Raw genomic sequence first — 21,716 nt, 5'->3', positions numbered from 1 at the left:
AATCAATGTAGATCAGCAGTTTAACTGTCTTTTATTACAGTTATTAAAAGCCCCTGATAGATGTGCAATATATTAGTTTCATTATGAATTTAATCTCCTTGATAAAAATGAGAGCCCTCAGGAAAACTATCTCCTTATTTACAGCTAAAGGCCATACAACAGTATTTAAAGTTTTACAACAACATCAAATACATTGTAAAGAGAACGGACACTCATATTACCCACTGCGTTACTCGACCAGTATTCTTCTCTCTTGTGTTCAACACAGCCAAGGAGGCTGTAGCCCTCTGAATAACTTACACTTGGATCACAGACACATCAGGCATTTCACTAAAATTCGCCTATTTCTGGGAAATGCTTATTCTGCAGTTCCTTCAGAAAAAAAAAAACCAAACCAAACAAACAGCCTGACACATGACTGGTAAGAAAAGGAATTTTCACCAGACTAAAATCACGCAATGATGGCATTTTATTTAAAGAACACAAGAACAGCTTTGCTGAATTCAACCAAAAGTCGCTTCAGACTGGTACTTGTCTCCAGCCCTGACCAGTAAACGGTCCTGTCTGTGCTTTTACCCTCATTCTTCCATTTGTATAAGACTTTAGATGGACAGAGTGAAGCCACAGGGCCTCCTCATGGATCTCCTCAAGGAAACTCAGCAACTGAAGGCCTATCTGATGTTTCTGGGCAGCATCCACCAGCTCCCACGTGCCTTCAGCGCTGGAGGGTTCTGCCAGCGACGTGCAACGACACCTCCCCTGACACTTCCCACACGTGAAACTTCTCATCCTCCCTGGTTCCCTTCCTTTTTTCTGCTCCCCAGATTTATTTCATCTATGAAGGGTCTTTAAAGTTGTTCGAGATGGGCTTACAGCCATCCCTCCCTGAGGACCAAGAGGAACAACAACAGTAAATCACGCTTAGGCAAAGACCATAAAAAGAAAATAAAATCAAGGCAAACGTAGCAATACCTTCTCCATTAATAAATGTTACTAGCTTCATAGTATTTGCACTAGAGCAGATACAGTTTGTTGATTATACTATTGCCACTCAGTGGCTCTGCAGAAACAGAATGAGGGATTAGTACCAGCATCCTGGGAATTCGTCAGCCTCCTAAAGTTTTTGCTTAAATCCTAAGTTCTGCTTGGTAGCCCCGTTGGCAAGTGTGATTCATGAATCCTCCCAACCATTTACCCCTAGAGTCACCTCATCTCTCTGGTGCTACAACAGCAAAGCTGAGTGTTCATCACGTTCCACAGAATGAGGTGTCTGCTCTGGTAACAATTCCATTATTCCCGCTGAGTCCTTGATTTATTCTAGCTATTATTCTAATTATTTTCTCCGACCACCTGCTACGTGAGGCACTGTGAATCGGTCTTCTCTGTTACGCTTGCATTTGCCGACAGTAAGTAGCAGCGTGTGTGTGTACATGCACGCTACCTGACACTCCTGGCACAAGGACACGGGTGGTGGGAGGAAGCAGAGCGTACGCCCTCCCTGCAGCGTTCTCCCGTATGTGGAACGGGGTGAAAAGACCTGAAGTTGAAAGGAAATCCTCTGAGGCTATAAAAAGAATCAATAGTAAGGGAAGAAAAAAGGCATGACGGGGGAAGGAGTGGGGAAGCACAACGTAACTGGGACACGGGACTGGTACATCCACTCTGTTTAAAAAAAAGTAACTTCATCTTCATGATGAAGGCAGGCAAAAAGCCTGGCACTGTAAAAAAGAATATAAACATATAATGAAAGATCTAATATACTCACTGCTATCAATAAATTAAAGTTTTGAATAATTATTAATAAACTCACCAGGAAAACAGTTGCTATACACGCACACAACTGAAAACCTAGATAAGCTTGTGGAAGAGTAACTGATGGGCATCCTAGCTGCTGGAGGGAAGTAGCAGGAAACCCTTCGAAATCAATAGGTCACAAGGGACAGAAGCAATGTTACTCTTGAAACCATAATTACCTGTTCAATTTGAAGAAGCACCCAGTATTTTTAGTACGTAGTCAGCACAATCAGCAAGTTATTACCTTCCCAGGAGAAGCCCCTGCATTTAATATATCAACTGGTAATGAAGGCAAGGTGCTTAGACCCCCTTCTAAAGTCATTTTGGTTCCTTTTTGTCCTACCCTTCCCTGGTCTGAAAAGCGCGTGGCTAGAAAGGAGGTTAGCATCACAACAAATAAAGTTATTTCCTCCAAGCTTATTTAGAACTACTGCAAAAGCAAAAATCTATAAGGATCCTTGATAAGGCATAGGTGTCTTTGTCCCCAAAAGTCAGAGGTATCTTATAGGAAAATTATAGGGCTTTGTGAATTAGGAGAATCCTGCATAAAAGAGCACTACTGCTGCTCATGAACAGCTTAGCACCGTTGCAAGAACACAACAGATGCTCTCCACTCGGTTCCTCTCTTCGCTCTCACATTATTTTTATGTAGTAGAAGTGTCTAAATATTTACCAGCGTGGACTAATGTTTATACAGCATGGCATATAAATAAGTTGGTTTAATAACTCAAAGCCATGATATAAAATTTTAAGGCGGGAAATAAAGAATGTGCTATGTAGCTGAATCCCCGGGAAAGACGGAATTACAGTCTGCTATATACTCCTATTATGTTCACCAGTGCAGGGCTCTGGGAAAAAAAAAAAGCAGAGGGTTGTTTTTACCCTCTATTCTCTCCTACTTAAGGCAAAGGATCTTTTAAAAAGAAATCATAAAGCATTTGAGACAGGATGAGGAAGGCAGAGAAGGCAAAAGGAAGAGGATAGCTGCCTCTCGTTTACCGTTCCATCTCGAAACACGTCACAGTGATCCACAACCTCTCCACTCTCATTCCCTGCAGCTCCATTTTCTGAAACGCGCAGCGACGGCTTAGCCGGGCAGCAACTCTGCAGCTGCCTCTTCCACACGGGTCTTTCTCCATGTGCCGTCTGACGCGGTGGGGACCCTGTGCACCTCCCTAACGCGGGCATGTTGGATTCCTTCTTCTCTCTTTTCTCATACTTCCTTCTCTTTAAAACAACACAGGTATAGTTCTTCTCCATGTCGTTGCGATCTATCACCTCTTCCCCACCAGCCCGCCTCTCCAACTCCCATTTCTCTTCCTCACTCTGCAGCACTCGCATTACTTCTTGAGGGCTTCATCCTCCACACTGATTACTCATCCTCCAGCTCCTCGTCTGTACGTTCGCTGGCATCAAATCTTCACTTGATCTGTGAGCCCTGCTTCAATTTCTGAACTCATTAACAGGGCTGTCGCTTGAGCTGGTCTTCACCCCATCACCCTCTCTGTACTCTTGAATGCCCCCTCTAAAACCATCACCTGGTTTTCTTGTTCCCCTGCTTAGCATTTCCCTTTCCTGGCCCTCCAACCAGCCTTTTTGCCAATTCCAGCCCTTTAGCAAAAAATTCTGATCTTATCTTAACCCTTCCTTTTCTAAACTGAAAAATCTCTTAATTCTCTTTGAGCCTCATTCTCATCTACTCTCCCTTTTCTCATCCTTCCCCATCACAACATGCGAATTCCTTCCCGCCGTGTCCCAGAGCTGGCTCACCATCAGCACTGGTTTTCCCAGCTCCTAAAGCCAAGAGACTTCTCTGACAGAAACAGTCTAACAAGCTGACCTTCTCGGCTCTGTTTTCTCCTTTTCTAGCTTTTCTACGCTCAACTATTTCCCCAGCTTTCTTCTAATCCCCCCTCTCATAATTCCAGCCTTTTCACCACATTCTTGCCTCCTCTCTCTGAAAGCTTTGCCTTCTGCCTTTTCTATTTCTGCAAAAATTGTCATCAATAAATGGACAAAATACAGCATGGCATTACCCTTCCCCTAACAAGCAAGGGAAACTGGAGGCAGTTCAGCATCACTTGAAGTTATACCTTTCAAACAGACTCCCTAAATCTCCTGCAGCGAAACAGAAGCAACTCCAGATCCGACAGCGGAAAAGCCTTAGCCATTTATCATGAATAAGCAGCAAAGAATAATAATCACTAAGTACTTTCTATGGAAGCTTGTAATTCTGCCTTAAATAATTCCTCCCTCTTCAGTTTTACATCTTGCAAATACCTTAGATTACTGTCTCCTCTTCACTGGGTGTTACCCAAGGTTAGCTCTTTAAATCTTTTAGTCATTATTGCTATTCTTCCACAACAAATTCTCTCCAGCCTAATATTACTTCAGTAATGACAGGCTCATAAAGAACCCAGAACTGCAGCTGCACCTTCATGGGATATTGAGTAAGGGACTCAGGTTTTGCCTTACCCTGCATCACAAGTAATTCTACGAAAACACAGCTAATGTGATGTCCACCCTCCGTCTCCTTCAGTGTTATAAGAAAACAATTCAGGAGCAACAGCCTGGGGCAGGAATTTTGAGTTAACTTTCAGCTCCGTCACTGACTTCACCTCTAGTTTTGTGCACATCACTTTGCCCCAGCCTCTCACTTTGTCACAGGAACACAGCATTTGCCGAGTACTACGACGTTATGGTTATGAAGAGCTCAAGGAATTCTCCACAAAACGCCTTGCAAAAAGTACCTACCGCAGTTTCCAAAATTTCCTTCATGTACTGTAGAGCTGCGTTTTCGATTGCTTCTTTCTAGGTGTACCTGCTTGCAGCGCACCAAGATAAACCACTGCTTTCTGCCTGCACTCCTGACCAGTATACTCCATCGCATTGACAGCTTTTTAGTGCCAGAAAGCACCTAGTCTGACCTTGCACAGAAACATACCTGCAATTCCTGTATCATGACTGCAATTTCTGCGCTATTTTAAAGACGACCAATTTTGACTTACAAAAATGTAATGAAAAAAAAAAATCTACCACACTACCAGATAAAATGGTTAATTCCCTACACTATTTACCATTTGCTCTTTTCTCACTTCAATTTCTCTTGAAATAATTTTATATTTTCTTCCACATCATTGATAAAGATATTGAATAGCACTCAGCCAAGAACAGAGATGCTATATGATACACCTATACACTCTACTTTGCAATTAATTACCTTCGAGATAGTATGCTTTTAACTTTGAATCATTTACTATTCTAAATCCAAGGAAAGAAAACCACCTTGGAAAAAAGCAAGAGCCCTAGTTAATATCGGAAGAGCTATATTCCACAGAGACCCGAGTGACTCAGTCTTTCATGAGGCAAGGATATAATTTTCTGGATGAAGTAGTTCAACAAATCTTTCTCGCCCTCCACCTTCAAAAATGGATTTTAAATTATTTGTCCTTAAGAAACAATTCTGGCCTGGATCGTAACTAATAGCTGAGCTAAGAAAGAGAAGCAGCATTAGATGAAAAAACTGGAACACGCTAGAAACTCCGGGTTATTTTAAGCCATACTCACAACAAACTGGTCCATGTCCCTTTCAAGGCCCACGTTTGGGAGATCAGGCATCATGTGCGCCACCACTTTAAAGCCGGCATCCTTGGCTAAGTGAAAGGACTCGCACACAGCCTTCACGGTGTGACCTCTGGGAAGAGAGAAGAGAGATTCAGGATCACACAGAACAAGACATATTTTGATAGGTTTAATTGAGATTATTCCCTGGGAAGTGAGAACGGTTGAGTTTTATTATTACTACTCAAGTCTTGGAACGTGGCTGCTAATAAAGTAAACTATACCAGGGGCTAAAAGTAGTCCAGTTTGCTACTTCTATAGCAGGTGAACCCTACCGAGGCTACAGCTATTCAAATCACAGCCTGAGAAACTTTCGAAAGCTGCCGACATTCAATTTGTAAAGCAATCGGACAAGTTGACGCCTCAGCACAAGCTAGGACACACTGCACTGAAGGCTGTGTATCATCAAAATGAAGCATAACCAGAAACAAAAGCAACAGAAGAGCAAAAGGAGAAGGATGGGGGGCTACGTAAAACCAGCTACTAGAAAATCATCCTGCAACATGCTTGCTGAACTCTCAAGTATTCTTTTTAGAGAAACACAAACTCTTCTCAACTTCTGAGAGGTGCCAAACCTCTGAAACATAGGCTGGATTGGGACTGGGGAAGGATTTCATGTTCTTCTCCACTGACATCGAACCAAACCAACTCAGGCTTGCGCTGCCGGAGCTCGGAGGGAGCGGGAGCACAAGCGACTGCAGGAACAAAGGTTGCATCTCACATAACTCGCTAGCCTCAAGCAAACTCCTCTCTCCTTCCACCTCCACGGCTGAGGAGCTGCCTTCTGCCTCCACAATAGCAATCACTATCACTACAAACAGCTACTAGGAGGTCCCCATCACACGTCAACCGTCTTCCCACAAAGTCCTTGCTTTTGCTCTTCCCCACCTGGGAGGGCTCTTCCACTACTGGCTGACATTGCTATCCTCTCAGCATCTGCTACCTTCTTCCCTCTCCAATCCTCATTTTCTTCCCATCCCACTTCCACACCAGTTCACCCTGTCTTTTGGAACTCCTTGCCAACAGATTAGCTCAGCAGGTGACGACTCTTCTCCTCGACAGTCCTCTGGATGAAAAATTAACGCCATCTGGGCACCTCTACAAATGCATGCCTTCTGCCGAGACCTGACGTTAACCAAACCAACCAGCTACTTCCCTTGTTTTAAGGACCTCTTCCTTCTTCTTCACTGGAAGATTCTGCCTCTGTTAAACCCCTACACGTAGTTTGATGACTCTAGTTTTATTTATGGTTTTTTTTTTCAGAAGTATTACGGTGTTTTTCTGAGACTGTTCAAGGACAGTATTACTCAAGACCTTGCGTAGCCTGAGGGGAGTCAATGGAGACTTGCTTCATAAATAAAAATTATTTTCTTATTAGAAGTGGAATATAAGCTGCATCAATAACTTGATTATTTGATGCCTAGATATGTTCTTGAATATTTTTCTGCCTCACAGCCACCAAAAGCACTCAAAAACCTCACTAATGACTTATGGAACATAATAGAAAGTAATTTCCAAACAGTTAGCCTAATTGGTTGTAATCTGACATTTTGCTATGAGCAAAATATTAAAAGTTTAAAGCCAAAACACATCCCCCACAAAGCAGAAGAACAGAAGCAAAATGAGGTCGTTTCAAAAGAAAGAGAAACTTGAATCAGCCCTCTCTAAAAGTATACTCCGATTTATTGTGCTAAAAAGTTGGAGGGAGAGATTTGAGCGAAGGGCCTGCGTTTTCCCTGCTCTGAGACAGCCTGCAGCAAAGCCTTTTAGGAATTCTGCAAGCAGCTTTGACAAGTGCCAAAAACCTTTAAAAACGCAATTCTGTACAGGATTACTTCTGAGTGAAATCAAGTCAGTAATATACTACTTCATTCTTCTTCTGATTCATCAGCAGGAAAGCAAGGGTTCATTAGCAAACGTACAAGCTGAACGTGACATACCGCTTGGAAAGATTTATGGCACCGGTTCTGATGGGACAGACAAAACTGGAGGAAAACTGAAGATGACTGAAGTGATAGCTAAGTGGGGTTTTACAGTTCCACCTCAGGATGGGACACTTTTAAGAGATTTGAGGTGAAAAAAGATGATTTTAAAAGCTGAAGAAAAATTAATTGGCAAATTTACAATCCGTGTGAGAATTAACCGTTAATGAACCCGTCTGGTCTAAGAGTGAGATTTAGCTGCATTCCTTAGTATGGATCTTTTCCTTTGGAAAGCTCTGACATCTAGAGGAGGAAAGTACCACCTAGAAATATTAGCTCTTAACTCTTGGACTACTCAATAAATGGCTTTTGCTGTCTACTGAGACCTGGAGCCTGACCGTTTCATAGCAGTGACACCCTGCACGTCCATGCACCAGCAATACTACAGCTAAACCCGCAGGAGGAAACTCATTTTGGATTCTTTCTTTAAGTGCCTAAAAGAAAATGTCCAACATTTTCAGGTTTGCACTACTGCCTTTAAGGTAGGTATTAACAAAAATGTGCTTTGCTTATTGAACCATCATCTCTCTGTCATTACGTATGATTACGGTTATTAAACATCTTTGGTAGGCGACTGGAATATGCAATAAGAATGAAGGCAAGTTGTACGAGTGTCAGAAGTGAAAAAAACAAGAAAAAAATCACTGCTTTCAAAATCTGAACAGAATTGTAAGACTTGCAATAAAAAAAAAAAAAAAAAAGAGACTGGCTTACTTGCCTGTAAGGGATGAGATGAACAATATATTGCACACTCTCCTCTGTAGGACAACTGTTCTTTTAGCCACAGGTCCAATATGACAAGGAATAAATCACAGGCCTCCTGTGAATATATTTTGTAATCCCTAGAGGTACTGTATGCCTAGAATGACTGGTTAATCTATCAACAGGTGTTGTTTCTGGCTGTGCCTCGCCCTCTGTACTTGCCAATGTCATCTCTCCTCTCCAATACTCAGCAAAAATAGGTATCTGGTGTAGAGAACGTGCTGTTTGCTGGTAAAGTACCTCCAGTAGATTATACTGCATTGTATCTACTCCAGCCTGGAGATTATGAATTATGTAGGACAAGAACTACGAGCTCTCTCTGGGCACATGTTCTACTTCACAAAACTGCATTTATTTATGAAGCAATAAAAAAAAAAAAGATATGTACAATACAGGAAAAGAACATGATTTTCAAATAAAACATCACAAATAACCCCATTTTCTCAAGCCACAGTCTCTACAATATCACAAAGAAACCCATGAAGCCACTGCAGTTTATTAGTTTTTCTTAACAGACATATGGCCACGCAAGCAAGAAAATGAGCTAAATGTTTCAACATTCAGTGTTAAATGGGTGTTCAAGCAAAGAGGTCAAGACATGCTACTCAGGAGTATTCCAGAAAGCCCACAGTGAGCAGCCAGGCTCAGCTTCTGTTCTGGTTTCAGCTGGGATAGAGTTAATTTTCTTCTTGGTAGCCGGTATGGGGCTGTGTTTTGGGTTTAGGATGAGAACAATGTCGATGATACGCTGATGTTTTGGTTCTTGCTAAGTAGTGCTAAGTGAAGCTCACGCTGGTCAAGGACTTTTCAGCTTCCCATGCTCTGCCGGGTGCACAAGGAGCTGGGAGGGGGCACAGCCAGGGGGGCTGACCCAGACTGGCCACGGGGCTACTCCGTACCACGTGACGTCATGCTCAGTATATGAGCGGGGGGAGTCGGCCAGGGGAGGGGCAACAATCGCTGCTTGGGGGACGTGCTGGGCATCAGTCAGCGGGTGGTGAGCAATTGTACAATGTATCGCTTGCTTTGTATTCCTATTGTACTATTATTACTTGTTTTTATGATTATTGTTATTATTACTATTACTACTGTTCTATTTTTGTTTTACTTCAGTTATTAAACTGTTCTTATCTCAACCCACGAGTTTTCCCCTTTTGCCCTTCCGATTCTTTCCCCCATCCCACCGGCGGGGGAGTGAGCGAGCGGCTGCGTGGTGCTTAGTCGCTGGCTGGGGTTAAACCACGACACTTCGCACTGAGGCTTTCTCCTCACCTGTTGGTGTCCCTGGCCACGTCCTCGTACACGCTCTGCACCCCGATCTCCAGCCTCGTACAGCCGTAGGATAACATGTCACTTAAATGTCGCTTCAGGCAGTAATCCGGTCTGGTCTCTATCGTTATCCCAATGCATTTTGTCAGGCTTCGTTCTGAATACCTGCAAAAAAAACCCATCCTCTATTAAAATTATGAAGTTGTCACAAGTGACTTCAGAAGAGTTTCCAACATCCTCGAGGTGAGAGTTTCTATGTCACTACCAGAATTAAAATCCAGGTTAAAACCCTCAAATATCCCAGCAACGCATGAGGGAACCCTCAACCTTACTGCAACGCATGGATGAAACGATACACAAATACACACGCTAATACAAGTCCGGGGTTTGCTTTGTATAAAAGAGCACTGGACTGTGGCAGCCTCGCAGGGCTTTTTTAAACAGCACTGGTTAGGAAGGCGCTCCCAGACCAGACTGGGCCGCCAGTACTCATCATCTGGAAACGAAGCCTGGGCAAAAGGGAAAGGCAGAGCAGGCAATGAGAACCGTGCTCGGTTTTGGGGACAAACCAAGGGAGTCTGAGCACCCGCGCCCGCTCAGACACTGACACTAACACAGGACCTCATGGTAGGCAGAGTTTGCTATAGTCGGTACATTTTCATTTGATTCCCACGGTGTACAGATAAATTGCAGGGACTGGGACAAGATCCAGCAGCGTTCTTGCAAGAAAACGTACAAGACCGCCTATGAAAAATTCCACAAATCACCTCCTTTTGTGAGCAAGTGCCACGCTCTCAACTTCATTGAAGTCTAATTCTGAAAGAAAATTAATTGTTAACCTTTTTCCCCCACCTCTCCCATTTATCACTGGATGTCTAACAGAGACTAATTATTCCAGCTAGTAGAAAAATCCTCTACTGATGACAAATGGTAAGTTACTGACCTACGAGAGAGTAAAGCGAAAGAAAAAAGGAATCCAAAGCAGTCTCAACCCAAAGTTCACAAAAGGAAACCATCGGTCAACGTAATCTCCAGCACCACCGGCAAGGATAATATTCCTTTCCACGCAGGAATCATTTCACTTGACCATCTTTCCTGTGGAATATGGTGGTTGTATAACAGAGGACTGCAGCACGGGAGAAAAGATTTACAGCAGGAGGAAGGAAACTTCTTTTGAAACCATTTGAAACTGCAGAGAATCTGGATAATTCCCAAACCAGGATGTGGGCAGGATTAACAACCACCGTTTGAGAGGAATATCGGTCTCTAATGGTCCCAAATGATGGACATCTCAGTATTAATATTAAATGTTGCTGAAAAGAGGACACCTTGAGTAAGAGAAAGATGTTATGCTGATACCTGAAAGAATATTGCACACCAAAATCACAAGGATGACTAACTTCAGCTCTTTATTAGGTGTTCTATAAAGATTCATCATCTGATTTCCAGCTCCAGATAGCTAGAAACATCTGAATCAAAAGAAAGCTCCAGAGCCTACCTTAGAGCATGATGGAGGTCCAATTTGACCAAAAAACCCCCAAAAACAACAACAAAACCCCCCACCCTCAACCCCGCCAAAAAAAAACCAGCAAAAAACCCAAGTGGGCTCAGACTCAGAAGTGAAACTATTAACTCCCTTCAAGCTGTTAAAGCCCAAGATCTGTAAAAACCAAGATATTTGCAGGATAGACTGTAATGGCTGTCAAAATCAGCATCTTAAAAAAAAAAAAAAAGGCAACAAAAACCCATGTAAAACATTTCAGAGTTTGTGGCTCGCTAATCTGACAGATTAACAGAACAATTGTTTATCACGTCAGGGAAAACATCGCCAACGTGCGACTCATTAACATCAGACTGAAAAACGCTCATTTGTGAAGACGTGATTTGTAAGAATTAAAGAAATTTTAGCTAAGGGGGGGGGGGGGGGGAAAAGCCACCAGATAACTCACCCATCACGCCAGAGGGTACGTGCTCATATTAAGCACCTGCAATCATGGCTAGAAATACTGATGGGAGAAAAAAAAAAATTGTATCCCCCTCCCAAGCAAATTTATGGCCAAGATTTAAAGTGCTGAATATAACAAACACCAACAGACCCTAAAGTGTAAAATCTACTAGGGCACCATCGGGATTTCAGTACGGTGTAATGGCTGGTACAGTCGTCTTGCCCAACTCTACGCTGAAAAGAGAAGAGTGCCTTAATGATAACCAGAAAAGCAAAACAGAGACGAACCCAAAACAGATAAAGTAACAAAGACGGTATTTCCAAGAAAAGTCACAAGCCCCATCGCATCACCATCTTTTGTAAGATACAGGCATTTCCAACCCGAGCCACAAGTCCTCCAGCTCTCCCCAGCAGTCCCGAAGACCTGTAGTGAGTAAACGCAGTCTCATACGCTATTTTATTAACGTAAAAGAAAACCTTGAATCACGTGGTCCATATTTAATGAAGACTACAGATTCTTTTCAACTAATTGAAGAGAAAGAAGTGTGTGACAGCCAGCCTTCCACAGAAGGTGATTCTGGCAACACATCTCCATCCTTTCCTCGATAAAGCAAGAGAAATTTGACTTTTCTTCTGTCTTTTCTCCACTTTCAAACTTTGAACACTCATCTGGATATTCAACGTCTTTCCTATTTGCAACATGAGCAACTCTTATTTCATTTGAAACCTAATGCTAAAACTAAGGGCAGGCACAAATTGTAAGACTGTAAGTTAAGAAGCCAAACACAGTGGACATGAATTCAAACCTTTACTAGATTTACATAATGTGTCATTTTATGGACGGAGTTACCAAATAGTACTCGTAAAAGCTGTACCGATCATCATTATGCAGGACAAAGCTGCATTATACAACTAAGTTAAATTTTTATTTTTTTTAAAAATAAATCCGTCGGTGTTTAACATTTAGTTTCATCATTTCCCTATGCACGATCAGCACCTCCTTCACTGACCGAGGCAACGGTGAGCTATAGGAGAGAGCTCGGAGACCTGAAAAGGGCAGGACACACTATATAAAAGGTTATCTACTCGATACTGGATTTACATCAAGACAGACACTGATTTTTTTTTTTTTTTTTTTTTAATCAAATTGCCAAGATCTCTTATTTTAAAGCACAGTCAGGATCTGAGACAGATACTTAGCAGCCAACAGAGAAAAAGAAAAGATGAACTGATGTATGCTTAAGAGTAACACTTTTTTTTCAGTGGAGAAAGCTTTTGGATTTGTTTTTATTTTTTAAGCAGTATATCTTTGAAATCTGATCCTGATTTGCAGGTCTCAAGTCAGATTTTTAATTATTCATCAGTGATTTATGTAACAATTTATAGTAGACTGATTATTTCAACACTGACTTTGCTCATCTCCTACTTTCAGTGCCCAGGTTTCATTGTAACTGCCCACTGGGAACATGGTGGTTTCCCACATTTCTAGCAGGTTGGGTAGGCACATTTTTGCCCTGGCAAATCCGTGTTGGATCTTCCTGGCGACCTTCCCGACCATGGAAGCAGCTTCCACAAAGACATGCTCCATAACGTCCTTGGGGACCAAGGCGAGGCTTAGCAGCCTGCAGTTCTCCTTCTCACCCTCTTGAAGACAGACACGACACTTCCAGTCACTGGGGACCTCTCAGTTGTCACGATCTCTCCCAGGTGAGATGGAGCTGCCTCACTCATCCCCTTCCATAGACTTGCACGTCTCCAATTTGCCGGTGGTGTCCAGTGCAATCCTCTGCCATGGGCACCACCTCTCACCCCAAATCACCACCTACCAAGAGCAGATCTTGCAAATAAAAACGGAGGCAAAGAAACCCTGCGTACCTCAGCCTTTTCCTGTGTCCTTCATCACAGAGTTGCCTGCCTCATCCAGCAGCAGATCCACATTTTCTTTTGTCTTCATTTGCTGACAAATGTACCTATGGAAGTCCTTCTTGTCACCCTATAATCCACTGGAGTTTCAACTCCAGCTAAACTTTCCTAATGTGCCCTCTGCCTGCCGGTATCCCTCCTGGGTATCCCACACCTCCTTTCACCTTCTCCACATGGTCCTTTTTCCATGTTTGAGCTCCATCAGGACTTCCCCATTAACCTGCCTGGTTTCCTGCACATCAGGATGCCTTTGCAATTTGAGGAGGTCTTCCTGGAAGATCAGCTAAGCTCACCTGGGCTTATTAACCCTTCAGGGCATCCTCCCATGGGATCCTGCCTTTCGGTTCCCTGGAAATGTTCGTCTCTTGTCCTGAATTCTGACGTCTTTATTCTGCTACTCGCATCCCTCAGGACCTTAAGCTCTAAGATCTCAGAGCCACTGCAGCCAAGACCACATCCCTCCCTCAACCAGCTCTTTGCAAGCAGCAGACCCAGGACAGCACCTCTCCTAGGCCCTGGATGACCCAACTACTTCAAAACATCATAATGCGCTCCAGAAATCTCCTACGTTAGTTGTGTTCCACCGTGTTGCCATTCTAGCAGGTATCAGGGTGTCAGACTAGATTCAAGGAGTTTTGTAGATTGTTCGTTAACCGCATATAGTCTAATGCTTACATCATTTTCATACCTTTTCTTAGCACTGTTTCCAGTTTTTAAGCATTTTTCTTGTTGCCTTTGATACCAAAAACAGCCACAGAACTTTGCAGACACACCAGTACTATATCCAGATGGAATATGATTTGCCTATTCCTATCCAATTTTCCACTATTTATACAGTCAAGGGTAATTTGGCTGCTGAATCATACAGAAAGCTCATGATAATGCAACTTAACTCCTAAATATTTTCTAGATATTTCGCTGCTTCTCAGAATAGAATCCTGCACCATTCCTAGAAAAACAGCTTTACATTTTCCCATAATAAAGTACACAGCTTGCTCGTATACAACTTACCATGAACACAGATTTATCCCTTATTTGCCCATCTCCAATATTGATAGCTCCTGCCAACCCTTAGAAATTACTATTTTAACACAAGTATTAAACACAAGGCCCAGAGGCAAAAACAACAGAATCCTATTAGAAACCATTCAGGTCAATGACAATTTTCTGCTACGCCTGTTTTGAAAACCAATGTAATGGGCGACGTTGTTCTAGTCTCTTTTTTAATGTCAAAATACCTCGCTGTACCATCTCTTGCAGAAGTTTATGCATATCACACTTCTTTTCTCACAAAAGTCCTGTAAGCTCAGTAACAGTATGCAGTGACTTATCGTGATAATGGACATGATGGATTTGCCTTCACTTAATCTTTAAAAAAAAGAGACATCTAGCCACATGTCCTGCAGGAATGGCATGCTAGCCAAGGCAGATATGAAGAGGGAACGGACTTTATCCAACTAGGCAGACGGCCTGGAAAGCAGATATCTAGAGCTCTGAAGAGAGTGACTTCAAGATACTCAGACACAAGAAGTTAAGATGACCTTGATGATGACCAAGACAAGCAAAACTATTACTAACTGAAGACCAAGAGAAGCAAAACAGAGAAAGCCCTGAGAAATTAGATGAACTCAAGTTGGAAATTCCACCCATGATGGTCTTGTATATACAAGTTCACCTGATTTCCAGGTTCGAATCATATCATAGAATCACAGAATGCTTTGGGATGGAAGGGACCTCCAAAGGCCACCCAGTCCCACCCCTGCCATGGGCAGGGACATCTTCACCCAGACCAGGGTGCTCAGAGCCCCGTCCAACCTGGCCTTGAATGTTTCCAAGGATGGGGCACCTCCCACCGCTCTGGGCAACCCGTTCCAGTGTCTCACCACCCTCATCGTGACAAATTTTTTCCTTGTGTTCAGTCTAGATCTCCCCTCCTTTAGTTTAAAACCATCACCCCTTGTCCTGTCACAGCAGGCCTTGCTAAAAAGACTATCCCCATCAATGTTCATTCTGGCGTTAATATTTATGATGTGCATTTCTTCTGGAACCTGAGAGTGGAGATGGATTTTATCTTCTCAAGCAGCAACAAACATCTTACAGTATTTCTCCTCCTTCCCTAGAACAGTCTTATTTGTTATTTGTAATACTGCAGTGCTGAGGAACCCCATATAATCAAAAGAATAATCAGAAATCAAGACAAGTATATAGCACAAGATGACAGTGGGGCAATTTTACTAACAGACTGATGGCAGAGGTGAATTATGCAAATAAAATAGATGCTAAGCCATACAAATGAAGGAAATGAGATACAGAGAAACCTTATGATTTGCACAGACACAGCTATTGTAAAGTCAGTTCTTTTCAGCGTGATTACAGAACTGTCTGAAAGAGAATGAAGTAAAGGAGAGTATTAATTTTAATCATTAGAGAATATTTGACTGAATTTTCAGAGAAAGCTGGTACATTAAGCAGACCATCAAATCAGAATCAGCCTCTAAAATAAGCTCGTTTTTTTCAGATCAAAAAGGCACCTACCTCTCCACCAGACCCAGCAGTCTGATATAGGGTCTCAGGTACTTTCTCACTTAGAGAAAAAACAGACAGCACAGTTCTGGCATAAACCAACTCATTTAACAAAGCTTCGACTCGCTCTCAATTAAACTTTGGTCTACAGACAAAGGTCTCATCAGCTAAGAGACCTGAGCATCAAAGACTCGATTATTTACAGTCCGTACTACAGCAGCTTCCAAACTCCCTGGTTGGGATCAGAGCGGCAAGATGCCAGACAACACAGAGCGACTTGCCTCATCCCAACAAGCTCAGAAAAGATAAACTATAAGAATAAAGCAAGTGGGTTAATGCAGTGCGTATATAGCACATTAATTACACGCCTTGACACCATTTATCTGTTTTACATGTTTCAGAGTAGGAGAAGAGAATCATAGAATCATAGAATCGTTAAGGTTGGAAAAGACCCTTAAGATCATCGAGTCCAACCGTTAACCCAGCGCTGCCAAGCCCACCACTAAACCATGTCCTCGAGCACCATGTCTACACATCTTTTAAATACCTCCAGGGATGGAGACTCAACCACTTCCCTGGGCAGCCTGTGCCAGGGCCTGACCACCCTTTCGGGGAAGAAGTTTTTTCTAATATCCAACCTAATACACAAAAAAGAAGAAAACGGAGATGCAAAAGAGCAGAAAAAGGCACAAGAAGCAGCAGAAACAGTTCAAAGGCAGCATCAAAGAGAACCAATCACCAAGAGCAAAAAGTGTTTAGGTGTAGCCATCTATATGGAAAGAAGGGAAGGATCTAGAACAACTCATCCAACCCAAGAATCCCCCAAAAACTTGCCTGCAGGACATTCCAGCATTACGTCAAAAGCCAAAGAAAACCTTCTTGAAGGTGAAGATGGAATAAACGATGAAGATGCTCTTATTACTTGATCACCATTGTTTCTTATGGATTATCCAACTGCAGCAATTTCCACAAAATGTGGTGTTCCATACTCCTACACATTTCAATGAGTGGTCACAGCTTAGCTGGGAAGGGGAAAGCACTGCTGCTCATCAACCCTTAGCCTATCCCAAAGTGAAAACAGAAAAAGCTGCAAACTTGCCTTAGAAGAGGGAAGTGTTGGAGGGCTGGGGTGGAAAAATCAAGAATTTTAATCAGCGACCAAAGGAGGCAGAAGGTTCCTGGCCTTAACTTTGTGAAAAACAAAGATTGCGAACATCCAGCATCTCAAACAAGTCTAACATCTTGAAAAATACCTTCTTGTGCCCTTGACTACAAGAAGCACGGTCCTAGGTGTAACGCAATTACAGGTGTTTGAGACAGACAACGATGTCGATACTGGAATTAAGACAGAAAGTGACACCATGGGTTTCTGATGAGGAAACTGCTGATATTACACACACGTATCTTACGTACCAGATCCTCACCTATTACTTAAATGACCTCCTCCTCCTTGATCTCTACTAGCTCTGCTTTATCACAATGCCAATCTCTGAAACACAGCTAGCAATAATTAATTCACTAGCTACAATCTCCTGCTAGTAAACAAAACGGGTGGCATCTTACTCATCCGATGTTTCAAAAGTTGCATCTTTGATGATTGCCCAGAGCAGATATTTCTGAAAGCTCAAATGCCCGTTATTTGGCTTTAAACTGCTCCCTTTTTACGACGTTTCAGTGTCGTCTTTATCACCCCTACCACGAGTACGACAGACTGCTTCAGTTTCTTAGCAGCACCAGTTTCCCAAGGTTCAGTTTTCAAATACTGAAAAACTTACTTAAAATACAGTCATTTATTGACTAAAATATAATTTTCCAATTTTGATAAAGTAACAGTATTTATACCTGCTAAAAGATCAGCGAGAACAAGTCCTTTTTTTCCCGTGAAATGCCACTAGCGGGTAAGTCATACATAATTATGCTCCCTCCTGCTGTGTCACTCGGTGTTAGAAATCCAGGATAGGACCTGTGTTCAAAATAGTATCCATTCTGGAGCAAAAAACCCCTAGAACTTACCAGTTTTCTCCCTTCCTTAATTTGTTTACCAAGTTGTAACCACAATGAATGGATCCGACATCTGAACATCCTCCGAAGAAAAAGCACAGCATGAGGAGAAGCAGCACAGTTATGTTAACACACTTCAGGCCTAATCAAAGTAGGGCTATTTGCACGGACTAATTAAACGCCTGGCTGTAACGTCAAGGAGGTAATGATGGTGGCTAGAGAGGGAAGGGGGTGGGGAAGCGGTTTGGTTTATTTTTATATCATTCACAGCTTTCCTAGAGCAACGTCATGTAGAGGACCTCTGGGCACGGAGGCTGGAGCTTTGCTGGAGGGACCCTGCCATTCGCAAGAGCCAGGACAGAGCCGTGCGCGAGAGCTGCTCTGCTCTTACCACGCTGGGCTAATAAATAGACAATTATTTTGAAAGCCATAATCACTGCCTGTTCTCGGAGGACATCCGAGCAGGCCCTGAAAGGTTTGCCTTCGCTCAGGAGGCAAAAAAAGGAACACTGAACAGAAAACCCCGACAGGACCTTCTAACACTGCAGGCTTATTTTCTAAGCTCCCATCCATCAAGTTCAAGGCAAGAGCAATACAGATCATGGTTTTTTTTTTTCAGCAACAAATTATTAGCAAGCTGTAACTGAAAACACCAGGATGAATAAGCATATGCTAGAGTGAAATATTTCAAACAAGAAAAACGCATATGTGTGGCTCTAACAGGAGCCGTGTTGCAACCTCTTTTTTTACCTATCTCTGTCAAAACTAAAGGTTTAAGGGAAAAAAGCTGAAACAAGGCCAATGTGGGCAGGAGAGTGGTCATCTCCTCCTCCCTTACGCTAGCTCAAATCTGTCCCAGTGAGCAGAGCCAAAATATAGTCTTGGAGACCGAAGTCTTCACATTTCTCCCAGAACAGAAGCAGGGACACGAGCTACCTCGCACCGAGCCTTCGGGAGACCCGAGTCCCTGAGCTGCCTTCGGATGGCAACCGGGGGGCCGCTAACAACCTGACCTGGTCTGGAGGTGGAACAAGGGACCTGCGTGCTCCAGAAACACACGCACAGCGCCTGGGGCAAGTCCAAGGGTCTGCTTAGCCCAATATCCCACCCACTCCCGGCTGTTGCAGATGCTTAGACTAGAGCAGTGGGAGCAGGGCAAGCTGCAGTCGTATTTTCCTTGAATACTCTCACAGTTGCACACTATTTCCTCTTCAGGGACTCCGTGATCCAGAGGTGATGTCTTTAGTAGTACTAGGTGTCTTCAGGACTTAGCAGCTCTCAATGGATGTTTTTGGTCGCCCCTCAGCCTAACTATGTACTGCATAAAGAAGGGCCTCCTTTGTATTTAATTCCCATTTCATCTGATAGCCCCAGTTCTTGTGCTGTAGGAGATAACGATCAACGTTTATCCTTTTTTTTTTGTCTTCTCCATGCTACTCAGCATCTCACGGATCTCTATTATATCACTCTCAAATATTTTTTCCCTGGTTGCCCAGTATCATTTTCCTTCTCCCTTCTCTTATTTTTAAAAAGAGCTGAACATAGGTTCAAGCTGTGAAGGCACTGCTGAATTATGCGGCAGCATAACAATATTTCCCAGTTTGCTGTCTGTTCCCTTCATTATAATTCCTCACACTGAGTTGGTCTTTTAACTAATACTGAGCATCAAGCCTGTGTTTCTCACAGTTATCTACTATAATCTTGTTCCTGAGTGGCATTAGCCAACTTGGAGATCATTGTTCTGTAGTAAAATAAGGAAAAAAATCTTTCTTAGACACATCGCTCTGTATCTACATTAATTTTCACCTGCCCCTTCACAACCCACCCAGCATGGTCAAGACCACCTATTCCAGCACAGATTCCTCTGCGACACCACTAATAACCTCCCTCTGTTGTGTAAATTTATCATTTCTTCCCTTTCCCAGTATCTTTCAATTATTTATACATGTGAGGCCTTCAGTCTTACTCCCACAATCATTAAAGAGGTTTTGGTGAGTACCTCAGGTTTTGAAATCCAGGTAAAGTTACAAATATCTGTCAAATGCTTCAAAGACAACTACAACTTAGAAGTTTCGTTGAAATATTAGCCCGTTTCAAGTAGCCAGAGGAAAAGAGTTCCCGGAGGTATTTAAAAGCCGGGTAGACGTGGTGCTTGAGGACATGGTTAGCGGTGGGCTTGGCAGTGCTGGGTTAACGGTTGGACTCAATGATCTTAAGGGTCTTTTCCAACCTTAACGATTCTATGATTCATCTGCCATAACATGAAAACGTGTACTATGGAAACAAGAACCTCTCTATACTCATTCTACATAAAGAGGGAGGTGGCTTGTTTTTTTAGCAGCTAAAGAAAAGAAAACCTGTTATCCTAATAAAGACAACTGAGGTCCAACACATCAGTCAAACACAACTTTTTCCAAGATGTTTGAAAGAAGAAAATACATAAAGTGCTTGTAAAACGTCCACTTCCTAAGCCCATGCTCAATCTGTTAGATGAGGAGCGTACACACTTTCCTTCACCGTGAGCCAGACACTTGAAATTTCAGACTAATATATGAATGCCAGTAAAAAAAACAACCGTCCATCTTCTACGTAGAAGATGCGGCTAGTCCAACACACCATGCTGATCATTCGAGCTTGGGTTTTCAGCAGCCACGACAAGCAGATCAATGTGGATGAAATGACAGGTTGGTTGCCTGTGCGCTCAACCAGCCATTCTACAACTCCCGTCCTCGCTCTCAAGACGCTTGTACAGACCTTTCATCTCCTTTGATTACCACTAATGGCATTTGAAAATGGCAACTAAAGAAAAGGAGCCATGAATGTCATCCTGAAAGTCTTGATAAAATTGCAAGAAGGAAGAAGAGGTTCGGATGACCAGAAGCTCGAAGGTGCTATGAAGCTCTGGGCTCGCTACAAAAGAGGGCAAGGTTTCCCGTGCCAAACAGCAGCTCCTCTCCTATTTAAGAAAAGAAAATGATTTACAAGTAATTACATGCCCTCTCAGGCTAGCCAAACCCACCAAAATCACTTCTGAAGTGGGGAAAAAAAGCCCATGCACGAGGGTTATCAACCCCAAACAGCATTATTTCCAAAACCATTCGTCAGTTTACGATGCAGAAGAAAGGCGTGGGGAAAAAATATGCTCAGCACAATGAGAGAAAATTGGAGACACTTTAAGCTATGACGTTTTAGAAAGAATCAAACGCATTTCTCAGTAACAATTTGGGAATTTCTGCCCAGTAATCCAGGATAAACACTAAATACAGAGCCCCACTCTTTGCTTTAAGCATCGGTTCTGTGCAACGTGGCGGCCTTAACCCACACAGTATTTCAAGGGGAGAAAAGCAGAAGGCTGTAGGCTGTGCCTGGTTAATATTTCATTTTGGTCAATTTTGCCTTCCTGGTATCTTTTCACCAAGCAATATAAAATCTAAAAAGAAGTAGCTCTTAGTCCCATTTCAGCTGTCCCTTCTGTGGATTCCAGTACAATTTTATTTGACCTTTAGTTAAATTCCACTTCTACCAGGCGATCGATATCAGCTGCTCCCACAGGACAGGTTTTACTCTACGTCCCCTTCTCTTTTTATCCGAGTGTACAGAAGCAGATAACACATCCCATGAACAGCAAACCATGCCACCACAGTGACAAAGGCCGTTCTACAGGAGATGCCCAAGATTTGCCCTTGATTTCTCACATCTTTGCTGTGCAATTTAGTTCAGGGAAACTCGAGAGAGCAACAATTTAAATGTCTGTTGCCAAATCAATACAATCAACAATTAGGTCATAATTATATAGACAGTTTACCATGGCATAATCAATATATAGTTATAGACGCAGGCTAAAAAGGGATTTGGGAGAAAAAAATCCTTATATCTAAAATTATGAAAGAAATGGC

General features: G+C 42.7%; 1 protein-coding gene across 1 annotated transcript in view; it reads right to left on the bottom strand.

Moving 5' to 3' along the window:
- Positions 1-21,716, bottom strand: part of ELP3 (elongator acetyltransferase complex subunit 3) — a 99,280-nt gene that overhangs the window by 53,348 nt on the left and 24,216 nt on the right. The window contains exons 8-9 of the mRNA XM_082306682.1: positions 9,432-9,593; positions 5,362-5,488 (exon numbers count right to left, since the gene is read on the bottom strand). Of these exons, the coding sequence (XP_082162808.1) occupies positions 5,362-5,488; positions 9,432-9,593 (289 nt within the window). The remainder of the gene's footprint in view (positions 1-5,361; positions 5,489-9,431; positions 9,594-21,716) is intronic.

Source organism: Platalea leucorodia, assembly GCF_965183815.1.
Source record: "Platalea leucorodia genome assembly, chromosome: 3".
NCBI classification, from domain to species: domain Eukaryota; kingdom Metazoa; phylum Chordata; class Aves; order Pelecaniformes; family Threskiornithidae; genus Platalea; species Platalea leucorodia.
The sequence above is the reverse complement of the archived record's forward strand: the minus strand, read 5'-3'. Positions and strand labels throughout refer to the sequence as shown.